Genomic DNA, 18,966 nt, shown 5'->3' on the forward strand with positions numbered 1-18,966 from the left:
TTTGCAGAAACAGCTAGTTAGAAGTATTCATGCATACAGAGCATCAACATTCATAAATCATAACTTCAAAATGCACTGCCATGTACCTCATATCAATTGAAAAATCAATTAAAGTGTCCATATTGGTATTGTAGCTAATGGTGGATGTTTTTTCTCAAGGTAAAATCTATACAGGCTGTAAGGCTGAGTTGTGATCATCAAAGCATTGCCCTATTACTGAATACTGGAAAGACTGATGCTGGTCTGGCAATTGGATGAAACAAAATGACCTCTGTGTTGCCCTATACCCACCCCTCCTCAGCAACACTTACGATCACTAAAGACAGAAAGGTATCTCATTAATAACCCTTTGTATTGTTACTCTGCGCGAAATGACATGTGTATCAACATAGATCCCATTTCACAAAAGACACAAATGCAAAGTCTGCAAACAGCTATAGATTATTCAATAGGTCCCTTTGTTAATCCCCCTCACAGGACGCGGTTTAAAACTGATTGTGAGGAGGTATTAATTACCAGTGTCTCGTTAACGAGTGATCCTTGTAACCAGTGTTATAAAAATGTGGCGCATTCTTCAGGTGAAACAATGTGCAATCTAAAGAAAGTAGATCGTATATTGATAACATGTCATTATAAACCCGAGCTATCATGTTGCAGTTAATCCATCCTGTTTTGTAACGACCCACCATGACCTTTGTGTTCTAAAGGGGAAAGCAGCAGGGTGTTCCAACAATATCAGTTTTCAATATCCATAACGGCTACCCCTCAGCTTCCTGCGCTTTAGAATCTGATGGCTCAAAATTGCATAAACGCACACACACATACTCCAATATTTTATTCACAGTCTGAATCTGAATTTTTAAGAAACACAACAAAATGATCTCAGAATATGTCGTATATATTTGTCAGGAAATCAATTCCAGTTCAAATATCACAGTCACAAACTGCCCGATTAGCAATGTGAATAACCGAAATTAAACCACTGTGAACACGTCTTTGTTCACTTCACAGGCCAATATTGCCTAACAGGCTCGGTGTTTTAAAATGCTTACATTATTGAAGTACATAGTAGAGGCTAAAATATGATTTAACGGCTATTTCAGAGTGTTTGGTTCTTGCTATAAACCAGTTATTTGACAGAGAAAACAAGCGTGTGATCAAAACAGATTTCCGTAATATTTAACTTTCCTCTTGTCAGTGGACAAATAAGCTTCTCCTTTCAATGTTTCCACAACTGTAGCCGGTAAATGTCCTATCCTTAAAAAAAATCTTTCTGTCTTTTCAGTCAGCATAGAGGTGGAGAGCGGTGAAGAACTGGAAGAGTCTGGTAAGATGAAATCATTAAATGTGTGGGGTTCGCCCGATGCCTTTTGTAATTGGTCGTTTCCTCTCGCCTTTGAGGGCAGATCATGGAGCCCTGCGCCCCTCCTACCAGATTGCTGCGTATTTGTGGGCTCTCTGTACGGCCGCCCACATGTTTGTTCAAGTGTGTGGGATTTCCTGGATAACTTGTTACGAGTTCACAACTGAACGCTGTTAGATAAGTCCACAGTTTAAGAAAACATAGGAGACGAATCTAGCGAGTACCATCAAGGACTTGTTTAGGCCATCGCATCCTTGCTTTTTACTTGGGTCCTCCAATTCTGCCAAAGGCTCTGAAAGCCAGGCTTGGCAGTTTAGGTCAGAATATTACAGGGTGTGAATGTACCAGTCCAAATTTAGCTCACTCAAGCAGGCAACCCCTCCACCCCAACTCCACACACACACACACACACACATGCTTTGCTGCAGCCTCGCATCAGAGTCGGTCAATTCAAGAAGTGTATTGAAATTCAACTCTGTTTATGAGAAAAAAATCAATTCATTAAACTGACTTTCTGTTCAATCCCTGAATTGGCTGAATTGATATGGAATTGACCCAAAATCTGCCTCACGCACATGAAATTTACAATTTACAGAAATTTACAATACAGATATAAATTTACTCAGCTTTCAGATATTGAAACACACACACATACATCCATAACACTGGCTCAAGCCCTGTTCTGCTAGAATTTACCTCACCTCACCTTTACTGTATATTCAATCCTCTGTCCAAGCAAAATGGGTAAATACTTTCAAACAGATTGTTCAAAAAAATTACAAGGGTGAGCAAAATGCCAAGTTCTTTTATGAATGATAAAGAAGTGAGTGTAAGATAATTCATTGTAAGCATCATATCAGAACAAACAGAGTCATAATTAAGAGAGAAAGTATCACTTGACTACATCAGTGCTTGTGGAATCGAAGGCCTCTCTGTTGTTGGTGATACCCGCGGCCCTGTTCGGTAACAATGGGAGACCCTATCCTTTATCTCCGACAGGGACCACGCAGTGCCACAAAAGAAACCTTATCTCTCTACAAGGACAGGAACTTACGACTTGTCGCCCGTGCAGACTTTTGGCAGTGTGCCAAAATGGTGTCAGGTAGCCGCTCCTGAGTCCTCTGTGTCCCCCATTACTCAGCTAACACCAGCACCTCCACGTCTCTGAACCAAAGAGGAAAGACAACCCCACCAAGGGCTCCAACTAACTCAAATCTCTGATCTGCTTCCTTATCAGGATGTACAACTGCGGTGGCAGCCTAGCTGTTTATTGGAACAAATTGTCAGTTTGGTACTGTAACCTTTACGTTTTCATTTGCAAAAGCACCTTGTGAAGCAGCTGACATCTTTCAGCCAGGCTTACGCACATCTGGTGATAAGTGTGTGCTGAAAGAGATAAGTATGCATGGACTGCCCCTATTCACATTGCTTATTACCTACTTGTCATGCATGTCATAAGAAATGCCTGATCAAGCAGGTAAATTGCCCACTGCTTTTGAGTGGTTGTCATTTTTGCATACATAATTTTAATTAAGAGCACATTGGTTGCCATGTGAAATGTCGTTAGGCCTGAAACATGGCTGGTAAGCCTTTTAGATAAGATGCTAAACCAAAGCCCTGACTCTGATCATTAAAGATCTTGTGGCAGAGTTTGCAGTGTAGCAGTAAAGCAGGTTCCCTGGTGGGTGTCCCGTCCAAGTCCCTAACGTGGTTCTCTCATTCAATCCATCAGATTCTGCCCCAAATTAACTGGCTATGTAAATCCTTGCCACCTGTAGAGAAGCTGGCTGATACTTCTCCAATAAACGAGCACAAAACAAAAAGTTAAAAACCAACAATTTATTTTAAAACCAAACCAACAAAGAAACCAGCCTATGCAACAACAGCAGGGACAAAGTGAGCCTCCCTCCTGCTCTGCAGCCACACCTCAATCAGTAAGGTGTGGCTTGTCATCCTATAGGCTGGGCCCTTACAAGCTGCCAACAGGAGCACATAATTAACCAATTATTAATACACAATTGACAATGAGTGGCACAATTAACAATTGACATTTAGTCTTTAGGGAGAGGTGGTGAAGGCTCTCCTTCACACCACCGCTGCTAATGTGTGATGAATGCTCTGACAAAAAATTGCTGCTGTGCATCACACAGGTTGGTGCCAAATATTGTTGGCTGCTGAGGTGAGTTCACCCGCATCCAACCACCCCTTTCACCTTAAAGCCCTTTGAGATATATGAAAGTCACTATATACAGTAGATGCTGTCCTTTATAATTATTGTTGTTGAGAAAGGCAGTTCTCTTCTTAAATGCTTGTATCTGCTACTGATGCAGATGGTGGTGACTACAAGGAAGAGAAAGAAAGGGGGAGAGAGCCCAGAGCAGAAGACAAACGAAACTCACATGGCCGTCAGCCAATCAAACGAGAGGAAGAGAAATCCGAGCAACCCTGGGGGAGAGGGAGAGGCAGGAAAAAGAACGCAAAAGGGGGGAAGCGGAGCGTGAGAGAGGAGGAAGAGGAAGAGGAAGAGCAGAAGCTGCCTGAGGAAGAGACGCCCAAGCATAGAAAGAACCGCAAAAATGAGAGAACCAAGAAACAAGACCCTAAGGAGGAGAAAGAGGAGAGAGAGGTAGAGGGGGTGGAAGGAGACTCCAAGAGAAAGACAAAAGACAGACATACAAAGAAAGGTGAGGAGAAAGGCAAAGGTGGTAAGAAAGGAAGACAGGAAATAAAGGAAGATGCTGAAAAGAATGACAAGGAGAAAAAGAAGAAGAAAAAGAAAGTGGTAACAAGGTAAGGAACAGCAGGATGACTTCAAATTTTAGTGACACAAAGTTTGTTCTATAAAGCTGACTGGTGAGGACACAATTTTGTATAAGCACTGAAAAAACCCTACTTTTTTCATCTGCTTTCTCAAAGCTAAGGACAAGGCCATGGTTAATTCTGGGTGGTGAAGTGTGTGTTCACCACGTGTCAGACATCGGGATTGCTCACTGTGTTCCCCCAGCTCCGAGTCTGAGGAGTCTTCTGAAGAAGACGAGGAGGAGGAGGGAGAGGAGGAGGAGGAGCAGGAGGGGAAAGAGGGAGCGCTTTCATTGGAGGAGCTGGAGAAACTGAAGGAGGCGGTGGAGGAGAGGAAGAAGCTCATCATTACTCTGAGGGGCAAACCATGGCCCATGAAGAAGAAGCTGGTAACTCTGAGGTAACATAAGAAATGCACCTTTCTTTATCACACCATCTCCCCAATGACTTACAATCTTTACTTTTGGGTCTATGAGAGGTGTTAGTGCAGTGTTGGGGGTCTTTGAAGGAGATTGAGGGTGTGAGTTTGCTCTCTTGCAGGGAGTCCCAGGAGTTTGTGGAGAAGTACGAGGGGGCGCTCGGGAAAGGAAAAGGCAGGAAATTCTACGCTTACAAAGTGATGATGATGAAGGTGGGAGCTCTGCAAGAAAGATAAACCTACAAAACATTATCTGACATTAGCCATTTTTACAGCTGGATATTTACTGAGACAGTTCAGTTCCATTCAGCTTACCAAGGGTACAGTAACAGAACTGTCTTGGAGAGTTGAACTTGCAACCTGTTATTCACAACCACACTATAGTCACTATACCACAACATCAAACAGCTTACATCATCTATCATTCATGTACACCAGCAAAGAGGTAACTTGGGGCACTGATTCTCAGTCCTGCTCCTGGGGCCCCCCTGCTCCGCACGTTTTCCATCTTTCCCTGCTCTGCTACCTGACTGAACACATCAGTGGCACTTTTGATTAGCTGAGCACACCTGATTTAATCGAGAGCATGTTAATCACACTAATCAGGTGTGTTTGGAGCAAGGATAGATAGAGGATATGCAGGACAGTGGGCCTCCAGCAGTAAGATTGAGAAACACTGACTTAGGGGACACCAGGAGAGCAGAGTGGAAGAAGAAAAGTCACGCTGTTAAACTGGTGGAGTTTCCTGTCTGTTCCTCGGTCGCCTGTGTTTTATACGACTTACTTCCATGAGCAAACATGTGAAGGGCACAGAAAGACAACGTTTGCCAACTCTGTGACCTGAGATCATGTTACATTTGCATGACAAAACATGATATAGTCTAACAAAATGTGAACGTTTTGTGAAAGTTCTGATCATTTGTCTATTAAATTGCAGTCGTGCTTCATTTTTGTTCTTCTGTTGTACAAGATCGCCACCTACTGGTAAAACGACTTCAATTACCGCGTTTGTTTACAGAAATGGATGAAGTTTCACAGAGATTTTGAAAACTTCAAAACTGCCTGCATTCCCTGGGAAATGAAAATAAAGGAGATTGAAAGTAAGAATAATTATAACTTTAACGTCATTGTCGTCAGTTACGCAGATTTAATGAGGGTTTAGTGTTGCATGGGGTGGGTAGGACTGTGTTGCTAAGTTAATCTTAGGGTGGAAATGGGTTGGTTTTTTGACTGGTTTATATTATTTTGCATACAATGCAGATACCCCAGTGTAAATGCTATGTCATATACCACCTGTACGTAGATATTGCTATTGGGCTATATTTTCCCTTAAAGAGTCTAACAGAGTGAAAATGTTCCCTGCCCAGGCCATTTTGGCTCCTCTGTTGCCTCCTATTTCATCTTCTTGCGCTGGATGTATGGCATCAATATGATTCTGTTTGGGCTGACTTTTGGCCTTGTCATGGTACCAGAGGTAAGATGCCTGATTTATCAAAATGGCATTTATGCAAAAAGGATAAAGAGAATGTGCAACAAACCTTTAAAAATTGAAACCACCTGTTTATTATTTTTTTTAATTACTCAGCTTCATTCACTTTATCATTTCCTGTGTTTTGTTGAGTGTGTTCAGAGGAACAGGTGCATCATGACAAGTTAGAAACCATTCACATGATTAGCTCAAATTGATCATCTGAGATGTAATTGGTGTCACTAACTATTATGGCTTCTCGATTATGGCAAAAAAAAAAAAAAAATCATAATCACGATTATTTTGATCAATATTGAGATCAGGATTATTTAACACGATTACTCCTTGACTTAAGAAACATCATGCATTTATTGAACTTTTAACCCTTTCGCACGTAATTTATTTTATGCTATGTAGCGCCTGTTACGTTCGTTATGTTTTCATTAGCGTTATTAAGCTTCTCATAGTTTTCACCGCCGCATTTCCTAGATTTTTAAATGTTAAATCGTTGTTTCCCCAAAGCTAAAAATTAGCTAAAATTCTTCCAATCTCGTGTTCTAATCGCACCGGTGTTAGCATACACGCTAAACAGCGCTGTGGTGCAAAAGGGTTACAAAAAAAAATTGTCATTTTACCAGTGGATTTTCTTGAACTTTAAATATAATTCTACTGAAAAACAAATTTAAAAAGTAAAAAAAGAGATAAACAAATTAAAATAAATTATATATACATTATATATTATATAGATTAATCTCCCAGCCCTACTATCACTCAATCAGAAGAGAGGTGTGGCCCCAAACACAAAAAAAAGCTCTCTATCTGACATACTGCAACAGTGTATCAACCTTACATAAAACCTATACAGCAATGTCTTTGCTCTGTACTACAGTGTTACTTACAGAACATTCATATCTGCATGGTAGAAAATAGACATGAACTGAGCTGAGCACTGATCAGCAGGAACCTTTTTGGGGCTATTTTTCCAGGCGCTGATGGGAAAACCATACGGCAGTATGCCCAGAAAGACTGTGCCCAGGAATGAGGAGGCCACTGCCATGGATTTTGCTGTTTTATGGGACTTTGGGGTGAGCTGTGCTACCAGTTCCAAAAATATACACATGATACCCATATATATTACAGCCCAACGATTGTCACACTATAGTTTAACTTTGAAACAGCTTTGCATTCAAATTGGGGAACCACTGCCCAGACTCAATTGGGGACATTGAATTGGTGATGGTTGTATATGGGGTCAATTAAACTTATGACTTGATTTCTTAATTAAAAACAATGTTGGGGAGGATGGGATATTAAAGTCAGTTACTCTATTTGAACAGTAGTAGTCCCTCTGAATAGTCCCTTCTTCATATTCCCTTTCAAAAGACAGGTTAATATATAATTCTGAGCAATAAGCAGGTGATATTATCCTGAGAAATTGTGCCAGGACTGAATTATGCATTTATCAAATATCACGACTCATTAGTATTAAATATAAAATTGTAACCTTTGAATAAACGGCAGTGTAGCATAGTGGTAAAGGGGCAGGGCTCGTAACCGAAAGGTTGCCGGTTCAATCCCCGCAGGGACACTGCTGCTGTACCCTTGGGCAAGGTACTTAACCCACAGTTGCCTCAGTAAATATCCAGCTGTATAAATGGATAACATTGTAAAGAACTGTAACCTATGTACGTCTCTTTGGATAAAAGCGTCTGCCAAATGAATAAATGTAAATGTACCAGTTGTAGGGAGAAATACTGTGTTTAAAATCTCTAAAAATATATATCAAAAATAGGTTACTGTGAAAAGCAGCTCAACTCAAAGTATCAAGTTGCAGTTGCAGTTACTGTCCCATCTAAAATATTCCACAAATATGTGTTTGTGATTTTATATGTGTGTATTAATATGCAGTTTTACAGTTATCTACAAGTGCATGGGGTATAAATGTTAATGGAGCTTGTACTGCCTTTATTTCTGTGTCTGTCTCACAGGGGTATGCCCAGTACTCTGTCCTGTTCTATGGCTACTACAATAACCAGCGTGCCATTGGCTGGCTCAAGTTCCGCATGCCACTGTCCTACTTCCTGGTGGGGGTGGGGACAGTGGCTTACAGCTACATGGTGGTGATAAGAACGTAGGTAACTGAGGAAAGGTATGCCTTGTTGCAATGAGTTTAACCTCAAATTGAGTTTTGTAGTTTGAGGTTGTAAAACGGCCTTCTCCAGGATGACATGGACCATACATTTTTTTTCATGAGATCCATATGTGTAACTGGATATTGGCTAAAGGCATCAGAGTTCTCAAAGTCCTGCTGATTCCAAGTCTGTTTCACACCGTTGCCCCTCTGCACGTTAGCTCTTTTGTTCTTTGTGGTGCTCCTCCTTTCTGGAAGTGGCGGCAGCTCCACGTGCTGCCATGACGCTTATGGTCTGTAGTAACTCCCTGTATCGCTCTACTTCCTGGGCCTTCTCCTCATAGAGCCGCCGCAGGTCCTCTTGCTCCTCTATCTCCTTCCTGTCACTAAGTGCCCTGAGTTCAATCGCGGACTTCATCGCCGCTTCACGGGTGTGGCAGAGGACCTCCTCGCATTGTTCGGCTTCCTTTCTGCTTGCAGCCTCCATGCATCTCCAAAATTCCTCAGTCTTTTCTGTGAGTTTTTCCTCCATCTCTCTGCTTACCCTCTCCTGCTCTGTCCTCATCCCCTCTTTCTCTCTTTCGAGGTCCTCTATCTGCTCTTGTGCTCTGATTAATTCTCCCTCAAGCTTGGCTCTCTTTTTGGCATCTGTCTTATCATACCACAGTCCTTCCGCCAGGTCCTGTGTTTGGGTGGTCGGCGCTTGGACCCTGCCTTCTTGTTCCTGTATTGTCACCTTCTCTTGCTGGGCAGACCCCTGCACCTCCTCCTGGTGCTTTTCCCTCAGTTGGTTTACTTCTGCCTGGATTTCCTCCTGTCTCTCTCCCATGATCTCCTTCTGTCTCCTCCTGATCTGTGACTCAATCCTCTGGTATGCCTCACTGCTGTAAGAGTGGCCACCATGTCCTGCCACCAAGGCTCCTACTTTCTCCAGGAGCATGGTCACCTGGGTGCCATCAGTTCTGATGTCGCTGCTGAAGGCATGGTAACGGTTACCACACGTTTCGACCAGCTGTCGGAGGCTGTCACTTCCCCGCTGCACAAATTCCTCAATTTTCTGGCCTTTCAATTGTTCAGCGTGGGTAAAAAGAACCATGGCCCACTCCACTGCCTCCATCCCAAAAACGTGCTGGAGGATCTCCACCAGCTTCATCTCCTCCCCAGAGGTTCGCCCCACTGGCATCACCAACAGGAAGACGTGGGGTCCAGGGGAGGACAAGGCCAGGCAGAGCCCCACGTCCTGTTCAATGTTGTCCTGAGAGAGGGCCCCTGACAACCAGTCTGGGGTGTCCACCACCGTCACCCATCTGCCCGACACGTGGCGCTCTCTCTTCTGGCTGCACTGGGTCACTGAACAGCTACTGGCCTCTGAGTGGAACTTATTCTCACCCAGAATGGCATTTCCTGCTGCACTCTTCCCAGCTCCGGTCCTTCCCAGCACCACGACCCTCAGTTCCGACACTTGAAAAGCAAAATGAGAAGAGCATTTTATTTTTGTCGTAAATTGTCATATACGTTTTGTATTTTTTGAGGTGTCATTTGTACTTACTGTTTGGAGTATCTGTATCCTTACTGTTTCTTCTTCTGAGAGGAAGCTTTCCGACCTCGGTTGACATTTCAGTCCTCTGCCTCAGCTCCTCCTCTCTCTTTCGCCATGCCTCCTCGTACCTCTTTGTCAGTTTCCTCTCCAGCCACAGCAGTCTTTCTCTCATCTCCTGGTAGGCCTGCTCATTGCTGATGAAGTGGCCCCCATTCTCCATCACCAGCTCCTCAACTTTGTCCAGGAGCTCTGTGACCTGGCGGCTGTCGCTGCTGCTGACGTTGCTGAAAACGTGGTACCTGCCGCCACATTTCTCCACCACCTCCCGGAGGTCCGGCCCCACCTCGTCCAGGTACTGGCCGATGCTTCTGTCCTTCAGCCAGTCCCCGAAGGTGAAGAGCACAATGGTGTGGTCCCACACCCGCTCTCCGAAAATGCTGAGGATGTCCTCCACATCGGCCCTGTCCTGGAGCGTGAAACCGTCCAGAGGGACCACCAGGAGGAATGCGTGTGGCCCAGGGGGGCACAGATCGACACCCCGCCTAATTTCATCTCTCACCCTCTGTGTGGCTTGGTCGTGGGTCCAATATAAGCCCACTGTATCCACAACAGACACTGTCCGTCCAAATACGTGCCCTCGCTGTAGCAGGTTCTCCTTGGCCAGGGTCTTTGGGTCAAATGCTGGTCTGCCCAGGAGGGTATTTGCTGAAGAGGTTCTCCCGGTCCCCCTTCCCCCCCTTGGTGCATTCCCTCTGTGGGTCCTTTGCCAGCTTGTGCTGTTGGTTCTGTATCAGAAAGTCACTTGTCAGATGGCTAAGCAACCACTTTGAAGCACAAGAAGATACAAACACAGAAAGTTTAAATATGAGAACAGGCCATTCAGCCCAATTAGGCTTTTCATTTTGCCCACAGTCTAGATTGTATCTGGGACTGTGTAAAGTCTGGTTTTGAACACTCCGAGGGTCTCTGCTTCTACTACCAGTATAAAATTAAGCTGTAACTAATTTTCACGTATGTCCTCTTGTTCTGCTGACGGATTTAATATTAATAATTTCTGTCATCCATTTTATTCATCCTGCTTCAGTCAAATCAGTAAAATCTCCCCCGACTACATTCTACATTAAAAAGATTAATGCGCTAGATGAGCCCTAGTTCTCCGAATGAATCTATCAGATAGTTTGATGCAAAACTCCCAGTCATTGCAAATTGGATAATTGTATGCTTTGTTGTGCTCCATAGTATGGACACAGTTATGTTTCAGTGCCACTGACTTGACTTATTCCTGTTACATGCATACTCTGGTTATGTGCATAATGGTACAATGGTTTTGAGAATTTGCAATTATTAGGAGTTTGAATTTTTAGGTAGTCTTGACCGAAATAAATAGTCCTTTTCATCTTACATTACATTTAGTTTCCTTGTAGATGCTTTTAACCAGATTATATAGGTTACAATTTTTGTAAATGTTATCCATTTACACAGCTGTATATTTACTATGAAGCATATCTTCTCAACTTTTTCAACAAGCAGAAATTTAAATAAAAAAACAAACATTTTAAATAAACACTGGATGGAGACAGTGTTTGAAAAACATGTAAAACCTTTAAAAAAGAAACATGGAACAAAGCCAAAGACTTTGGATGACAAATGGAAAATCAGTATTGTAACATGAGTTACAGAAAGACTCAAAACATGTGAACACATATGTTAAGTATATTCCAGGGCTGGTGTGTACCAGATTTCATAAAACGACCTTTGAAAGCAGCCGGTAGAGCCAGCCACACCTGTAGTTCAACTTGGAATGATCAAAACAAGAAGTGTGTGCGTGTTTTTATCCTCTTCTAAATTTCATTCTTCCAGACGTTGACAAAACGAAACAAAACAAGCCCCCCCCCCTCAAGATTTTCATCATAAAGTATGTTGGAAACACGTACCTAATGAACAAATTGTCACTGTATTAGTGTACCATGCAACCTTCACTCTCACACTGCAGAACGTCTGCATTACACAATTCCTTAACTGGCTCTGGAACAAATAACTGCTCTTTGTAATATAAAGACATGCAGTGCAACTCGCCATGAATCAAACTAGAGGTGGAAGTCATTTTCTGTGCCCATATGAAGTATTCGGTTCTGGGAATATGAGAAAGTGCTGTCCTGGTACTTTCATTTTGTTTACTTCCTGAATGATTTACCAGAGGGTGGGACTCTTGGAGCCAAACAATTTATAATCAAAACTGAAACTGTTTGCATCCCTTTTCTAATGAATTAGTTTCTGTTAAGTTGAAGTCAGTTTAATCAAGATCCAGGTGAGAAAAGGGAAGGAGAAAATATTGATAATATTAAAATTCATTATAAAACATGAAAATTCAGCAAGAACAAGGTAATATGCTTCATACAACTGATGATGCAGAATTAGCATACGCACGCATTGCAAAGGATGACATTGCTGGTATACAATGGCCAGAGTCTCCAGCATAACTTATTAATAATGGTCTGTGTTTTTTATACATTGATTGTTAGTGCATACTGTATTGTTAGCATCCCTGGAGGGGCATGGACTATGTATTCATCCTCATTTATTATTCATTAGTACAAAATGCTGAGTGTGATGGTGTTGACCTGATGTAATTGGCTGTTGAAGAAAGATGAGCATTTTGGTATCCTTGACCAGGATGGCTCGGAATGCCAATGAGGAAGGGGGCGGGGATGACACCAGCTTCAACTTCAGCTGGAAGATGTTCACCAGCTGGGATTACCTCATTGGTAACCCGGAAACTGCCGACAACAAGTTTGCCTCCATCACCACCAGCTTCAAGGTAAAGGTTTCCTATTTTACCAACTTGCTGAAGGCAGATGACATAATGGTGTCATCTCAAAGAGTCAAAGGTCAAATCGAACGGTTCCTATGCCATAAGTCACCTTATCCTGTGAAAACTCGAATAACCTGGAACTGTACCCAAAGACCCAATCACTTTAATATTGTTTCATTTATCAAGCATTAGGCAGCTACACTGAAACACAGAATACTGTACACTTGGTTGGGAATGAAGCTGAATTTAGATTTCATCTGTCTCCTACTGAGGAGGTTTCACTATAAGTTACCAATATGCACTTCAAGGCCTCAGAATCCTTCGAATGAGGTCATATCAAATATATCAAAGAATTACATTTGTCATAGCAAATGAACAGTGTGTGTGTACGTGTTTGCGTGTGCATGGTGCATGTGCGTATATGTGTATATGTGTGTGTATGTACATGCATGTGAAGGTTTGACAGACTGCCCAGCACACTGATCGGAGCTCACAGCTGTAGTCTGTCAGTCGAGCCATGTTCCTCAGAGTGGCTCTTGTTTATTGGACATCTTGATACTCAGGAGTCCATTGTGGAGGAGCAGGAGAGCCACAAGGATGAGAACATCCACCTGACTCGCTTCCTCCGGGTGCTGGCCAACTTCCTGGTCCTCTGCTGTCTGGCGGGGAGTGGCTATCTCATCTACTTTGTGGTGAGGAGGTCGCAGAAGTTTGCCCTGGAGGGTCTCGAGAACTACGGCTGGTGGGAGAGGAATGAGGTAAGTCACAGTAAGTGATGGGTGTGTGTGTGTGTGTTGTGTGTTTGGTATATGTGTGTGTGTTTGGTGTGTGTGTGTGTGTGTGTGTGTCTGTTTGCGTGTCTGTGTATTTGTATTTGTGTGTGTGTATGTGTGTGTGTGTGTGTGTGTGTATGTGTGTGTGTTTGAGACCTCTCAGGTTAAGATGACAGTGCCATTGATGAATCTATGTATGTCTAAGGACCTTAATTGGTAACTTTATACCCCAGGTTCTGTGTGTAGCTTGCTGCCAACTGTGCTAGTGCTACACTGCCAATGTTTAGATGACCTTTGTGATGTAACTGATGCTAGATCATTGTGTCTTATAAGGTCTACCTCTGTGTGGGTGTATGTGTATGTGTGATACCTCTGAAGCATACAAGAGGGTGTCACTGTTGGCACTGTGTGTATGTGTATGTGTGTGTGTGTGTTTTTGCACACATATATGTGATATGTGCATTTGAAATGTGCCATGATGTAATTTTTTTTCTGTGTGTGTGTACTGGATACAGGTATGTGTGTGTGTGCATACTGTATGTAGGCATGTGTACATGTATGTGCATATGTGTATGTGGTATCTCTCAGATGAACATGTTGATATTTTAGTTATTGACTTTTTATTTATGTGTGTATCTGTGTATATGTGTATGTGTCTGTGTGTGTATGCATATGTGCCTGTGTGTCTGTGTGTGTGTATGTATGTGTGTGCATGTGTCTGTGTGTGATCTTTAAGGTGAACATGGTGATGTCTCTGCTGGGAATGTTCTGCCCGATGCTGTTTGATGTCATCAGCACCCTGGAGAACTACCATCCCCGCATCGCCCTCCAGTGGCAGCTGGGCCGCATCTTCGCCCTCTTCCTCGGCAACCTCTACACCTTCATCATCGCCCTCATGGACGAGATCAACCTCAAAGTAGGCCCACGTGCTCAGCCTGCCAGCCGTGCCCGGGGAGCCTGATATTCCCAATCCCTCATATGTGCAAACTAACCGCAGCTTGTGTCCTGCAGAGAGAGGAAGAGGAGGTGGTCAAGTTCAACATGACTATCTGGCAGGCCAGTCTGTACAATGGCAGTCTGGCAGGGAATACCACTGCTCTGCCTATAACTGTGGACCCGGCTGACGTGCCCAGGGGCCCTTGCTGGGAGACCATGGTGGGCCAGGTAATGGATACACTGGGCATGTATGTAACATGTATACCAGACATGTAAAGGAAATAGTAGATATGTAATGGGTATACTGGACTTGTAATGGATATACTAGATGTGTAATGGGTATAGTGGACATGTAATGGATATATTGGACATGTAATGGGGGTCATGCTATGGATATACTCTGAGTGGGTAATGGATAGATTCCATCTAATGGCATTTGTCAGCACTCAGTTAGAGCAATATTGGGGAGAGTATGGCGGATTGTTTGCATGCTGTGTGTGGGCAGGAGTTTGTCCGGCTCATAATTTCGGACACGATGACCACGTACATCACGCTGCTGATTGGGGACTTCCTGCGGGCCGTATGCGTGCGCTTCCTCAATTACTGCTGGTGCTGGGACCTGGAGTATGGATTTGTGAGTGATACACCTCTGTCTGTCTATCAAAGCATCTATCCATCTGTCCATTTGTCTCTTTCTCTTCCTGTATCTCTTCTCTTTCTTGTTCAATTAAACCTTCAATAGGAATATATACTGTGCATATAATATTGTAACCTACCCTTTGTCACAGTGTATAATACTATTAGCCACCATGTTGTTACAGTTTCCCAGTATATGATTTGACTCATATAAAGTTTTCCTTGTTTCTTTTTCCCCATACGAAAGCCCTCGTACTCTGAGTTTGACGTCAGTGGAAATGTCCTGGGACTGATATTCAATCAAGGCATGATCTGGTAGGACGGCAGTCTGACCCGCTCTGAGTTTCAGGGTCAGGATACTTTTAAAAACAGGCACAGGCTGTATGTCTCAGGTGCCGATGTGGTTAGCTGGCATAGGGAGAGGAGGAGAGGCAGCACATCAGCCTGCCAGTCCAGTGTCCAAAATAAATAACCCTTTTTTCCGAAATGGAGAACTTGTTTTGCAGTGGGAGACCGCAGCCTTCTTGCCTTTTATTTGTGGTGACAATCCTGTCAAGAATGAGAGTGATGAACTGGTGTCAGTGTATTAGTGTCAGGTAATTCTGCACGTCCTACTGTGTTACCGAAGAAATGACCTTGAGTCAGTGTTTCCCGCGGTAACCAAATGATTGACTGTGCCTTCTATGATACCCGCTGAAACCCCATGAAGCACCCTTCCCCATCTCTGAACACAGTTACCACGGCATCTGCCTAGACTGATGCGACCTCTGTGTGTGTACATGTGTGTGTCAGGATGGGCGCGTTCTACGCCCCCTGCCTGCCGGCGTTGAACGTGCTGCGTCTGCACGTGTCCATGTACCTGCAGTGCTGGGCTGTCATGAGCTGCAACGTCCCCCAGGAGAGGGTCTTCAAAGCGTCCGGCTCCAACAACTTCTACATGGCCATGCTGCTGGTCATCCTCTTCCTGTCTACGTTACCAGCTATTTACACCATCGTCTCCATCCCCCCCTCTTTTGACTGTGGCCCCTTCAGGTGAGACTAATCAATCACTGAACAGATCAGTTACACTTACATAATATATATGGCATTGTTTCTAACCCCCAACCTCTTTCACTTGACAGGTCAGACTAATCAGTCTCTGAACATATACATTTTATTACTTTAGAAAATCATGTATACCCTTATCTCAAGCACCTAACATCTTTCAGCTGTGGGCCCTTCAGGTCAGAGTAATAATTTACCTATCTAATCAATCATAGTATCTGGTAGATGCAGTTTTGAGGGTGTGGACTGTGTCTGAATATTATATGACTTCACACTATGTGGATTTCCATATCCATGCCGTTGGAAAGTTAAAGTGATTGACCCCCCACCCAAGTGAAACTTCACGTGAGAAAATGGGACAGATAAAAAAAGGAAATGGCCATTCTTTCCTACATCTCTCTTTCAGTGGGAAAAGCCGCATGTTTGACGTGATCCAGGAGACCCTGGAGAGTGACTTTCCTGCGTGGTTTGGGAAGGTGTTCAGCTACGCCTCGAACCCTGGGCTCATCCTCCCTTTCATCCTACTCATGATGTAAGTGTGTTAACGCTGGTGCCAGTCAATCTAAAGCCAAAAAACATGTGACCAAATTAGTACAACACATCTCCACTAACCTTCTATTAATGACCACATATTCAGAATGTTCATAACAAGCCAGCAAATCAGAACATTAGTGTCAATAATGGCAGAGACAATTGTGAATGTTACATACACCGAGCTGACTACCTGGCCCGTGTGTAAAGAATGGGGTATGTCCTGCCAATCCAATCTTTGACATCTGGTGCTGCTGATTGTCCCAGAATTCATTGTTTTCACGTGTAAACTGTATCAGTTGTCATGGAGACCAGCATCTGCTAAGCAAATTAGTAATGTCATAATCTGTGCATCTTCCATGCACTCCTCATGTCAATCAGTTAGTTGCCAAAAAGTTTTTTTTTTTTGTATTTATATGCTATATTTGTATTTTTTTCCAGTTTAGCCATTTATTATCTGCAGTCCACATCCAAGACATACAAGACTGCCAATGTGGAGTTAAAGAAGAAACTTCAGACTGTAAGACTTATCATCACATGTTCAAATCTTAACAGGAGCAAAATAATATTATTGTCTACTGAGCATGAGTCTCAGATGCACATTCTTTTATACACACGCAGAACTGAAGGCACTTAACACCCAACACTTAAGCAAGCATTGTCACACAATGAAAACGCAATCTGAACATGGTAACACACACAGTATGTGTGTTATTCATATCCATTTCTGGCACAGTAGAATAATTTTACGATGAGTAAGGACTATGGTTGAGTAAGCTGATCCTGGATCAGTTTCTGTCCCTGGTATCAGTACAGCCCGTCTCAGAGTTCTCACTCTGTTTTTAGGAGGTGAAACTGTAATGATGCAGATCAGTTTTTATGATGATATCCTCTTTCTGTTGATTTGAATATTTGAAGTAAAAAGTCACCAGAAGATTATTTCTCTTTTGGATCTAAAAAGTAAAGGTTTTGGTGATTTTAAAGTTCCCAACTCTTCACAATGTTTTCGCCATTATTCTATTAGGTAAGCATGTCCCCAGATTTTCCAGCAGAGGGCAGTAGAAACATTACCTAGACATCTCCTACACTAAAAGGGCTGTTTAATTCCTCCAGTCTTCATTGCTCGTTGAACTTGACACATGTAGATCAGAATACAGTAGATAGGCGTACCTAATCCATAATTTACTGAATATCTAATTGTGTCTTTAAACAAGCATCCTAGTGTCACTTCACATACAGTCTCCAAGGTCATTGTGTCAATAATTATCAATAATAGTGCTGTTCTAACAGCTTGTGGGTTGTATGACAGCAAAATGAGGAGAACAAGAAGAAGAACAAGAAGGCAGCCCTGAAAGCAGCAAGTGATTTGGAAGAAGCGAGAAACTCTGTCACCTCTAGGCAGGAGGGAAACAATCCCTCACTCCCTAGCACTAGAGGTAAGACTTGAGATCTGTAACGATCTGTATGGACATTTATAAAGTATTTGTATATGATTTTAATTGTGAATCTGCTGAAACATCGCTGAGGTTTTTAGTTTCATATTGGGGATAATTTATATATAATAATATTTAATTTAATTTAAATTTAAATAATATTTGTTTAATCTTTTTTTCTCCCTTGTGCTCTCTGCATTGATCTGTCACTTTTTGTCTACACCCCTCTGTGCCCTTCCCTCTCTGTGCCCTGCCCCCCCCCCCCCCCCCCCCCCCCCCCCCTCACAGGTGACCGGAAAGGATACAGCAGAGAGGCCGAGAGGTGCAGGCAGGATCAGACGGGGCAGGAGCTTCGGAGGAGCTCTGGGGCCCCTCCCTCCCGCACACCGGTCACAAGGGCACCGCCCCCACGGGGTTATGGAACGCAGGGTTACCTACCCGGAAACCCCCGGCAACCTGAACCCAGGATGCACAGGGCCCCAGACTCCTTCAGACGCTGAACTGCCGGCTATCACTTGCTGTGAGACTGAGTAAGACTTCCCTGCTCTGCATGATGTCATCGATGCACAAATGCTGACACAACGAGAGGACACTTACGATGCCTGTGTAATCCAGGACCCATTTCATTGTATGTCTTCACTTCCCTGCCCACTCTTGCTCCTGAACTGTGGTAGAATGGCACAACATTCTACAAATGTATGTATTTATTTACTTTTCATAAAAGACGCACTATATATAAACATATTACTCATTTTTTACATACTGATTTAATTGTGTGACTCACGTGTTACTTAATAAATATACTTTAAACAGGGGAAATAGAGTTTCTCATTAAGCCATCCCCCTTATCCTCGCAGAATTTTAGATGATGATTTGATTGGCTAAGTATTTCATAAGTGAATCATGGCTTGGCTGAGTCAGGAAAATCGGAGTGCTGCCTGAGGTGATGCTGGAGGGCCATTAGAGGGCACCGTTTCACCCATTCAGCCTGCACCCTGGTGAAATGATGGGGACACCACACTGGAGGGAGTGCCATTTTGTCCAGTTAGAAGCCTGTGGTCTTAAAACGACCAAACCAGGCT

General features: G+C 43.2%; 1 protein-coding gene across 1 annotated transcript; it reads left to right on the forward strand.

Moving 5' to 3' along the window:
* Window positions 1-1,301: 1,301 nt before the first annotated feature.
* tmc1 (transmembrane channel-like 1) lies at window positions 1,302-18,689 on the forward strand. Its single transcript, XM_036526680.1, has 19 exons — window positions 1,302-1,327; window positions 3,694-4,153; window positions 4,368-4,562; window positions 4,703-4,793; window positions 5,599-5,680; window positions 5,948-6,054; window positions 7,035-7,133; window positions 8,037-8,179; window positions 12,393-12,537; window positions 13,095-13,289; window positions 14,041-14,220; window positions 14,316-14,468; window positions 14,746-14,874; window positions 15,124-15,191; window positions 15,669-15,908; window positions 16,327-16,452; window positions 16,893-16,971; window positions 17,761-17,887; window positions 18,173-18,689. Exons 3-19 carry the CDS (start codon window positions 4,537-4,539, stop codon window positions 18,382-18,384), a joined length of 2,202 nt encoding a protein of 733 aa, XP_036382573.1. The 5' UTR covers window positions 1,302-1,327; window positions 3,694-4,153; window positions 4,368-4,536; the 3' UTR covers window positions 18,385-18,689.
* The last annotated feature ends 277 nt before the right edge of the window (window positions 18,690-18,966 follow it).

This window comes from Megalops cyprinoides, chromosome 4 (assembly GCF_013368585.1).
Source record: "Megalops cyprinoides isolate fMegCyp1 chromosome 4, fMegCyp1.pri, whole genome shotgun sequence".
Taxonomy (NCBI): domain Eukaryota; kingdom Metazoa; phylum Chordata; class Actinopteri; order Elopiformes; family Megalopidae; genus Megalops; species Megalops cyprinoides.

Excerpts from the sequence above, each read along its gene's own strand:
- tmc1 (XM_036526680.1), top strand. The coding sequence starts at position 4,537 with ATGAAGAAGAAGCTGGTAACTCTGAG. Across the intron at positions 8,180-12,392 it reads TACATGGTGGTGATAAGAAC|GATGGCTCGGAATGCCAATG; the intron begins GTAGGTAACTGA and ends ATCCTTGACCAG. Across the intron at positions 14,875-15,123 it reads GGGACCTGGAGTATGGATTT|CCCTCGTACTCTGAGTTTGA; the intron begins GTGAGTGATACA and ends CCCATACGAAAG.